Genomic DNA, 10,684 nt, shown 5'->3' with positions numbered 1-10,684 from the left:
TATATATATATATACATATAATTTTTCCCTCCAACTACCCTAATACTGACAAAGGTCTCATGAGTTACAAATATTGTCTTTCCATGCAGGAATGTAAACAGTTCAACCTTAGTAAGTCTCTTATGATTTCTCTTTCCTGTTTAACTCTTCATGTTCCACTTGAGTCTTGTATTGGAAAGTCAAATTTTCTATTCAGCTCTGGTCTTTTCATCAAGAATACTTGAAAGTCCTCTATTTCACTGAATGACTATTTTTTCCCCTGAAGAATTATACTCAGTTTTGCTGGGTAGGTGATTCTTGGTTGTAATCCTATCTCCTTTGCCCTCCGGAATATTATATTCCATGCCCTGTGGTCCCTTAATGTGGAAGCTGCTAAATCTTGTGTTATCCTGATTGTGCTTCCATAATACTTGAATTGTTTCTTTCTGGCTGCTTGTAATATTTTCTCCTTGACCTGGAAGCTCTGGAATTTGGCTACAATATTCCTAGGAGTTTTCTTTTGGGGATCTCTTTCAGGAGGAGATCAGTGAATTCTTTCAATTTCTATTTTGCCCTCTGGTTCTAAAATATCAGGGCAGTTTTCCTCGATCATTTCTTGAAAGATGATGTCTAGGCTCTTTTTTTGATCATGGCTTTCAGATAGTCCAATAATTTTTAAATTCTCTCTCCTGGATCTATTTTCTAGGTCAGTTGTTTTTCCAATGAGATATTTCACATTGTTTTCTAATTTTTCATTCTTTTGGATTTGTTTTTACCGTGTCTTCATTTCTCATAAAGTCACTAGCTTCCAATTGCTCTATTCTGATTTTTAAGGAAGTATTTTCTTCAGTAAGCTTTTGGACTTCCTTTTCCATTTGGCCAATTTTGCTTTTTAGGGCATTCTTCTCCTCATTGGCTTTTTGGACCTCTTCAGCCATTTGGGTTAGGCTATTTTTTAAGGTGTTATTTTCTTCAGTATTTTTTTGGGTCTCCTTTAGCAAGCTGTTAACTTGCTTTTCATGATTTTCTTGCATCATTCTCATTTCTCTTCCCAGTTTTTGCTTTACTTCTCTTACTTGCTTCTCAAAATCCCTTTTGAGCTCTTCCAAGGCCTGGGACTGATTCATATTTTTCTTGGAAGTTTTGGATGTAGGAGCTTTGACTTTGTTTTCTTCTTCTGGTTGTATGTGTAGATCTTCTTTGTCACCAAAGCAAGATAATATAGTCTGACTCTTTTTGCGCTGCTTGTTCATGATCCCAACCAATTACTTGAGTTTTAAACTCTTTGTTAAGGTAAGAGTCTGTTTCCAACGTGGAGAATGTACTGTCCCAAGCTTCTGGGGTTTGTACAGCTGTTTTCAGAGATACTTCTAGGGACCTGAAAATTTTCAGTTCTTCCAAGGTGCTATGATAAGGGGCGAGGTGGTTCCTCTCCATCGCCACAACAAGCTCCACCACACCAGCGCTCTTCCTCTCCCCAGGACCTCCCCTCAGAACTGCGACTCAGATCCAAGCACAGGCAAAGCAAGAGATTTCTGCCTCAGCCCTGGCAAAGAGATCCTTGCAATCTCCCTCTGATCAGCAACTTGATTCCCCCTCAGTCTGTGGGCCAGAAGCTCAGGATGCAGCCGCTGCCCCAAGGGCACGCTCTGGACTTGTGGCTGAGACCTAGCTTCTTCTCTCAACGCAGTCACGGACTTTTCCCACTCACCTTCTAAGTTGTCTTTGGCATTCGTGGGTTGAGAAGTCTGGAAACCGCCACAGCTGCCCACGATTCAGTCCTCTGAGGCCTGCTCCAGGGTCACCGTGGCCTGCTCTCCTCTCCCCACCTGGCGCGATATACCTTTCCAATCAGCCATCCAGGTTGTCTTGGGCTGGAAATTTGATTTACTATGTTTTTTTTGTAGGTTCTGCTGCTTTAGAATTTGTTTGGAGTCATTTTTTATAGGTATTTGGAGGGGTTTGGGGGAGAACTCTAACAAGTCACTGATTTCCCTCTGCCATCTTGGCTCAGCCCCTCACTAATGTGAAAATATGTTTAATAGGAATGTATATGTGTAGCCTATATTAGATTGCATGCCATCTTGGGGAGGGAGGGAGAGAAAAATTTAAAACTCAAAAGCTTATGGAAGTGATTGTTGATAAATTAAAATAAATTAATAAAAAAATTTTTTAAAAGATAGGGAGGTAGAAAAAGAAACTAAGAGATAGATGGAAAGACTGGGGAGATAAGAATATGAGGAAAGAAAGAGAAATGGAGAGATAGAGGAAGATGATGATGCAAAGAGAGACAGCAGAGAAATGAGAGACAGAAAGATGTAGAGACAAAGAGAGCTAGAGGAAAAGGGAGAAGCTGAAAGATGAAATGAAGAGATAGATAAATAGAAAGACAAGAATAGGCAAGAAATAGGCGAGATAGTGACAGACAAAGAAAGATGAAGAGACACAAGAGACAGCAAGAAAGGGAGAGAGATGGGGAGAATGGAAGAGAAATGGGGAGACAAAAATGGAGAAATAGATTAAGAAAGAGACAAGCAGGCAGTTGAGACAGGCAATGATGGGATGAGGGAGGGGAGGGAACAGAAGATGGTAGTTCATGGAGGAACCCTGAGCAGCAGCCTGGAGGAGGCCATATTGGCCTGGGGACAGTTGTGTGTGTGGGTCCCTTCCAAGACACTCACCGAATCCCTTAAAGAGCCAGTCAAAGGTGGCCTGCTCCCCCCGACCAGAGAACTCCTCTGCTTGGTCGACCAGTGCCTCCTTCACAGCCTCAAACCCAGTCAGGACCACGACGGTCCTTGGTCCCAGGTGCACTGTGAAGACGGGCCCAAATTTTTCCCCAATCTGGAGGGTATGGAGAAGTCAGAATAACCAGAATTTTGCCTCCAAGCTCCATGATTTCCTCCCTCTTAGTTCTCTCCCCTGAAAGATAACCTCTCACCCATCATCACTTAGCAGCTTTTTAAATAATTTCTATTTATGACTTAGCCATCAGTAACAAACAGACATTTCAGACACACAAAGGACAAAGAGGAGTTTTATAAAAACCTCTTGTGCTCCATTTATTCATTTTTAAATAAATAAAGAAATAATATATAAATATATTTTTAAAATAAATCTAAATAAATAAATTACACATATGTTTTTGTGAGATGTTGCTTGTCATATGGAACACTGGCCTGGCAGTCAGGGAGACCTGGGTTCAAATCACTCCTCAGACACTTATTAGCTGTGTGACCCTGGGCAAATCACTTCATATCTGCCTCAGTTTCCTCATCTGCAAAATGAGGGTTTTGGACTCAATGGCCTGTCAGATTCTTTCCAACTCTAAATCCATGAACCCATGATCTTAAGTTTAACAAAATAGTAACAATATTGCTCTTTTTTCCTCCTTTTTCTGTTTTTTTTTCCTGTGACAAGGCAATAAATACATATTTATTAGACATCTACTGTGCACCAGGAACTGTGATAAACCCCAGGGATAAAAAGAAAGCAAAGGCAGGTCTTGCTCTCAACAAGTTCACAGTCTGATGGGGGAGAAATTATACAAAGAACTAGGTGGAAACAAGCTCTCAACAGGATCAATGGGAGATGAACAACAGAGAGAAGGCTGTGACAGGAGGGGGCCCTCTTACTGAAGGTGGGATCTTAGCTGAGACTTGAAGGGATCCAGGGATGGCAGGAAGAGGATTTTAAAATGTCTTTTGGAGGGCAGCTACGTGGCACCGTGGATAGAGCACTGGCCCTGGAGTCAGGAGGACTTGAGTTCAAATCTGACCTCAGAGATGTAACACTCACTAGTTGTGTGACCCTGGGCAAGTCACTTAACCCCAGTTGCCTCACAAAAAAAATAAAATAAAATGTCTTTTGAGTGCTCCTTTTGGATGGGGAGTAGGGCATATCTATTCCAAGCCCCTCGTCTGCACTGGGCTTCCTTAAACAAGTGTGCAGAGTCATGAGAAACTAATGAACCCCGTGGCCATGGCAGAGAGAGAGCACAGAGATCTTTTTTTTTTGCCAAGAGATGTCTCTAAGCTCTCATCTATCCATCCCCCACCCTCTCCCTTGGGTCCTCTCTCTCAGGCCCTCAAGGCCATCTCTCCTGCTCCCTTGGCCTCTTCTCCACCATTCCCCCTGCATCCCTCTCTTGCAGCCCAGCTCTGCCCATCCCTCCCTACAAAGAGGTTCTGTGCTTTTCTTGGAGCTTCTTTCCCAAAAGATAAAACTCAGCCCTTAGAGACCATCTAGCCCAACCTGGACATGTTGCAGAGAGGGAAACTGAGGACTATAGAAAGGAAAGGAGCTTCCTCAAATCAATAGGAAGAAGCAGAGAGTTTTTTTTTCTGTCTCCATCTCTCTGTCTTTCCCCATGTCTCCTTCTCTCTGACCCTCCCAGAGCCTCCCTCCAGCCACACTGGAACCTGCTTATGCACACGAGATATCTGTCTGTGTGTCTGCCTCTTTGCTGCTTGTGTTTCTGTTTCACTCTATGTCTCTGAGTACATCTCTCTGTGTCTCTTAGTATCCACTTCTGTCTCCTCCTCTGTTACTGTCTCTCCCTTTCTGTTTCCTCTTCTCTGTGCATCACCCCCTATCTCTGCCACTTTGGGTGACTATCTGTTTCACTCTCTGTCTCTGTGACTTTATGGGTCTCCTGTCTGCCTTTCTGAGCACCTGCCTCCTCCTCACCTGGTCTCTCTATTTCTTTACTCCTTGTGCCTCTCTGTCTCTTTCAATCCGTTTCCCTCTCTCAGTCTCTGCATCTTCTCCCTCTTGTTCCCATCCCACCCCCAGCTTCAGTACCTTCATGAAAGAGTCATACATCTGCTCAGTGTTGAGCTGCAGGTAGTTGCCAATGAAAGGCAGAGGGGTGGGCCCAGGCGGAAGGCTGCTGCAAGCTTTCCTCTGTCTCCATACCGAGAGCACCACCAGGGCAGAGAGGCAAAAGAATAGGGCCCACAGCAGCAGCCCAGAGGCCAGCACGGTGGAGGTGGCAGAGACCTCACTACAGTGTTGTCTGGGATTTGGGCAGATGCTGAGCCAGGATTGGGGTTCAGATAAGGCTGTTCTTGACTTTTAAGGCTTGGGCCTGGGGGTGGAAATTGTCACCTGGCACTGATCCCAGGTCTCTTATGCAATGTTCTCAAGCCTAACCCATTCCTCCCCTGGCCAAATCTGAAGGCCACAGAGGGAGACGGATTGAGTGGAGTGTGGGCTCAGAGCCTTAAGGATCCCAGAGGGTAAAAGTAGAAATGGGGGAAGTTTAAAGGGGTGTCAAAGGCTAAAGATGAAGTTGTGAGTCTCAGAACACCATGGTGGAAGTTTGGGAAGGATTTAGTAATAGGGCTTGGAGGTTAGGGCATCTCAGAACTGGAAGATGAGGCTGTAGGGGGTCAAATGAGGACCCTGAATAGACTTCTAACTGGCTGTGACCTTACTAAGTCCCTCCCTCTCTCTGAGCCATCCATTTCTTCTTTGCGTGAGAAGAAAAGTATATCAGATGAGCTCTAAGAACCTGCTCAGCAGGATATTGTCTGTGTCTGTGGAGCAGGGGATCTAGTACCTATTGTTACCAGGCATTCCTTTAAACATAATATTCACAACAAACCAAGAACTGATACAAACATAAGACAAATAAATCTCAAACCAACTTCTCTTGCGTCAAACTAAAGAAAGTCACGCTTATGTATCTTGCTGCTATTTGCTGATTGGTGCCCACCCAGGAATCCTTAGACCAGAAACATGACATCAACAGTCAAGGGAAAGAACCATAATCTTAACTTCTGGCAAGCCACCCCTCCAAATATGCTGACACAGCCACTGAAAGACAATAATATAGAAGTGCATGCAATCATTAAGAAGGAAAATAATCACCAGAAGACTGAGTTGGAACTGATTGCTTCAGAGAATTTTTCAAGCCAAGTAGTTCTGGAAGCCATGGATTCTTGTTTGAATAATACATGTTCAGAAGGATTTCCAGGCCAGAGGGATTATGGTGGCGCCCAGTTTGTGGATGAATTAGAGATTCTGTGTCAGAAGAGAACTCTGCAGGTCTATGGCCTGGACCCACAAAGCTGGGGAGGTCAATGTTCAGCCATACTCAGGATCTCCTGTGAATTTTACAGTGTACATAGCCCTGATGGAACCACATGGGAGGATTATGGGTCTAGACCTGCCTGATGGGGGTCACCTTACCCATGGGTTCGTGACAGATAAGAAGAAAGTCTTTGCCTCCTCCATCTTTTTTGATTCCATGCCCTATAAGGTAAACCAAAATACTGGCTATATTGACCATGACAAACTAGAAGAAAGTGCCTGCTTCTTCCACCCAAAGCTGATCATTGCAGGAATCGGCTGCTATTCCAGGAACCAGCTGCTATGCCTGCATGTGGAAGACTTCAGATGATAAGGAGACATATCTTATGGCTGACATGGTCCGCATTAGCGGACTGGTAGCAGCTGAGGTAATCCTCTGCCCCTTTGAACACTGCCACATAGTAACCACCAGCATACACAAAACCCTTCAAGATTGCCAGGCTGGCATGATCTTCTACAGGAAAGGACTGTGCAGTGTGGACTCTAATACAGGCAAAGATATGATATACAATCTGGAGTCACTCATTAATTCAGCTGTTTTCCCAGGACTACAGGGAGTGCCTCACAACCATGCCATTGCAGGGATTGCTATAGCTCTGAAGCAAGACTTGACACCTGAATTTGAGGCTTATCAGCAACAGCTGGCTGCCAACTGTAGCCATGACGGAGCTGGGTTATCACATAGTAACAGGTGGTTCTGACAACCACTTCATCCTTGGGGACCTAGGCAACAAAAGCACAGATCAAGGAAGAGCTGAGAAGGTGCTTGTTCTCTGGCTTGTAACAAGAACACCTGCCCAGGAGATGAAAGTGCATTAAGATCTAGTGGACTGAGGCTAGGAACCCCAGCTCTCCCCTCCCAAAAACTACTAGAAGAAGATTTCTACAAAGTAGTCCACTTCATTCATGAAGGAATAGAACTGACCTTGCAGATTCAGAAAGACCTTGGTCCCCAGGCCAGCTTGAAAGAATTCAAGAAGAAATTTTTGAAGGATGCAAAGTATCAGGGTGTTATCAAGGCAATCAGAGACAAAGTGGAAAGCTTTGCAGCTGTTTTTCCTCTGACTGGGATCCCTGATTTTTAAAATCAGACTGGACACTGTCAACACTCTCTTCATTTCAGAGCTAGATTGGAAATATGTAGCCTGAAGTCCATCCAAGTGCCAAAAGCCCCCTTTTAAGAAAAGGGAAGTAGAAGAATGTATAAATGGAAGGGGAAGCTAAGGGGAGTGGAAAGTTAAGGGTTATTTGGAGGGGATCTTTTTAATAAGCTTTTCTAACATCCCCATATTGAAATAATTACCATTTGGCAGTCACTGAGGACTTGGGCTTGTACCACTCCAAAGGATGGTGTACAAACCATAGAACGTAATTTGAAAAGGTTCATTATTAGTCATTTGGGGGGTACTTAACTAATTAGTGAATTTATTTTGAGTCTCACTTTCTTATCTAATTTTTGCATAAGATTGGTATATCCTATAGCCATTTGGTATATGTCATTTAAAAGTATTACTTAAATAATTTTACTTAACCTTCTCTGCAGCAGTCAGTTGACCTGCTCATAACTTGTTGCAGCAGCTCAGAAAACACCCATGTTCATGACTTGTAAAAGTTACTCAATCTCAGTATTATGTTGTTCAGTAGAATGCCATAAGAACTGAATCATGTCGATTTTAGTTGGAGGGGAAAGTATTGTGAACCTTCAGCATAAAATTATAAGCCTGACAAGTGTTGTTTCTGGTAGAGCATTATGTCAAAGGAGCTCCAAGTACCTTATAAATGCTGTCTTTAGCCCTCAATGCTTTGGAGAGGTAGGTGACAAGTGTGACCCTTGTTTCTAGAGGGACAGATCACATACGAGCAATCACTTGCTGAGTCGAGATACTTGGCAATGACAGTATTCTAGTGTGAGATATTGGTCCATTCTTTACAATCAGGGTACCTGAAGCTGGTGCCTTCCCAAAGAAACTTTTTCAAATGACTGAGTGCAAAACAGTAATGACCGATTTTTTTAAATAAGCACAATAAAATTAACCACAGAATGTGATGAGAATTATAGCTTTAAAAATATAACCAAATTTGTATTTCAAATATATCTGAATTCAAATAAATTAATTTTTAACAATAAAAAATAATAAATCTCTAACTCAAACCCTCATATATGAACGATTGATCTAATTAGGGAATTACAGGGTGGGGGAGGCTACAATTATTACATTTTAGGATTTGGAATTGGGATTCTTTGACCTTGGGATCCTCTAACCTCATTTTTGTTCTTTTCTTTTAAAATTGTAAATGTATTTTTGATGATAGACTTAACCATTATCCACAAATACAAACATTTCTAACCATTTAGTTTTGCAGATGAAGAAATTAAAAGGTGAAGTTGAGACAGCTGGCCAGTGCCAAAGCTGGGATTTCAATCCAGGTTATTCAACCTGGGAGGGTGGCCATGGGCACTCTCATATTGGGTACCTGCCTTATCTACCTCTGAACAACAGTTTGTGGGAGGAGAGAGGGAGCAGAGCTAGCAAACAGAAGTAAATGGATTGTGGTATTTTTTAAGGAGATGCAGGGAAAGGTAAGTTAAGCAAGAGTGGAAAAACTAATTGGGATTGCAGTTATTTTTCCCTAGCTGACCTAGGTCTCAATGGTCCTTCCTCCCCTCCCCATCCAGGACTAGCCCTGGTTACCTTCTCTCTAAGGTCATAGCCTAGCAGAACTCAGGGTTAGGGAGAAGCCTGGGGAATCAGAACAATCTTTCTTAAGTCTATGTTTGGTAAGAGGGAGCCAGGATGGGTGTGGACAGGGATACAGTGGAATGAACTCTAAGGAATTCCAAGAACCATGATTAGATTTTTAGTGTGAGTGTTTACACCTCAGAAACAGTGATTGCTACAACTCAGAGTTTGATTTATTGTTTTGTTTATGATCTAGACTTAAGAAAGCATCAATGATTCAGAGTAAACTTAAAAATGAGTAAACTTAAAAGTATGTGTGCATACATCTCCTCAGTTTGCCCTTCCCCCCAACTCAACTATTTACCAGCCCACTCCTACATTGCTCAAGGATTGATCGGTTAGTTGTCCTCCCTTCTCGAACAGGCCTAAAATGACAACACTATGTTGGGGGCAAGTACGGTGTGTCAAACTGTGGCTAATCAGGCCAATATGATCTCAAAAGGTTCTACCACAGATGGGGCACAGAAAGTCCATATGAACATTTGGAGTAGAGATGTCTCTAAATTTGTGAATCTCACTTTTCTTTTGAGCTACTACAATTCTGCTTTGCTCAACAAGTACTGTACTTTCTTTGTTGCGGGCACACCATGCTAGGCAGTCCTGTGCCAGTGTCTCCTGGGTCTCACAGTCAATTGCTCGATAAACAATGCATGGCCTCAGCAGGACTGGAGTTGAAGGCTTAGGGAATGAAGTCAACACCAGACTGGAGGCTTGATGATTAGACATTAATTAATTATATAACTATAGGGTATGCAAAATATCTTCCAGCCATGATCTCATTTGAGCTTTACAACATCCTACAACATGAAGAGGTTGAAGAGAGACTGATTGGAGCAAAGCTGATGTGTATGGGGTGTGAGTTGATGGAAATGGAGAATGAACTGACTTTGGAGGTCAGTGACCTCAGAAAGAAAGCCTTGGAGATCAACAGCACAGCTCTTGAGCCTGGGGTCTGTCAGGTCTGGAAGAGTCACATGAGAGCTCCTGAGATTAGGCTTGGCTAAGATCTATCCTGGTTCATGTACTATCGGTAAAACTGGTTGACTACAAACTCTGTGAAATGGGGTTGGATCAAAAGCCACCTACCTCTGCTGTTCTGGGAAGATCAGACCAGAGACTGACCATGGAACTTGGGGATTCCTTAACGCCAGACCTGACGCAACATTGGGCAATGGAAAGAGTGCTGAACTTGATCAAAGTCATGGAATTCAGCTCTGCTACTTACTACTTATGTGACTTTGGGCAACTCTCTCAACATCTCTGAGCCTCTATTTTCTCTTTTTAAAAATATTTAATATTTTCTTTTTCATCTAATTATATGTAAAATAATTTTTAACATCCAACTTTTTTAAAATTTTGAGCTCCAAATTCTCTCCTTGCCTTTCTCCCCTATCGCCCCCCTCAGACAGCAATCAATTTGATATTTATATATGTGCAGTCATGCAAAATTTATTTCCATATTAATCATGTTGGGAAAGAAAATGCAGACCAAAAAAAAAACAAACAAGAAAAATAAGGAATGTTTAAAAAAGAGCATTCTTCCATTGGCATTAAGACTCCATCAGCTCTTTCTCTGAAGGTGGATAGCATTTTTTCATCATAGGTCCTTTGGAATTGTCTTGGATCATTGTATTGCTGAGAATAGCTAAGTCATTCATAGTTGATCATTGCGCAATATTTCTGTTACTATGTGTAATTTTCTCCTTGTCCTGATCATTTCAATCAGTTCCTATTGGTCTTTCCCAGTTTTCCTAAGAACATCTTGCTCATAATTTTTATAATACAATAGTATTCCTTCAAAGTCATATACCACAACTCTTTCAGTCATCCCCCAATTGATCATTATTACCTCAATTTTGAATTCTTTG

At 42.3% G+C, this 10,684-nt stretch overlaps 1 protein-coding gene and 1 pseudogene across 1 annotated transcript in view; one reads left to right on the top strand and one right to left on the bottom strand.

Moving 5' to 3' along the window:
- The window catches only part of LOC114030954 (cytochrome P450 1A4-like), a 9,821-nt gene extending 4,528 nt beyond the window's left edge, over positions 1–5,293 (bottom strand). The window contains exons 1-3 of the mRNA XM_027845916.1: positions 5,289–5,293; positions 4,783–5,014; positions 2,661–2,823 (exon numbers count right to left, since the gene is read on the bottom strand). Of these exons, the coding sequence (XP_027701717.1) occupies positions 2,661–2,823; positions 4,783–5,014; positions 5,289–5,293 (400 nt within the window). The remainder of the gene's footprint in view (positions 1–2,660; positions 2,824–4,782; positions 5,015–5,288) is intronic.
- Positions 5,294–5,784: 491 nt separating this feature from the next.
- On the top strand, positions 5,785–7,160 carry LOC114030928 (annotated as a pseudogene).
- The last annotated feature ends 3,524 nt before the right edge of the window (positions 7,161–10,684 follow it).

This window comes from Vombatus ursinus, unplaced genomic scaffold (assembly GCF_900497805.2).
Source record: "Vombatus ursinus unplaced genomic scaffold, bare-nosed wombat genome assembly UNPS02015030.1, whole genome shotgun sequence".
Lineage (NCBI taxonomy): Eukaryota > Metazoa > Chordata > Mammalia > Diprotodontia > Vombatidae > Vombatus > Vombatus ursinus.
This window is presented reverse-complemented; position numbering and strand designations above follow the sequence as displayed.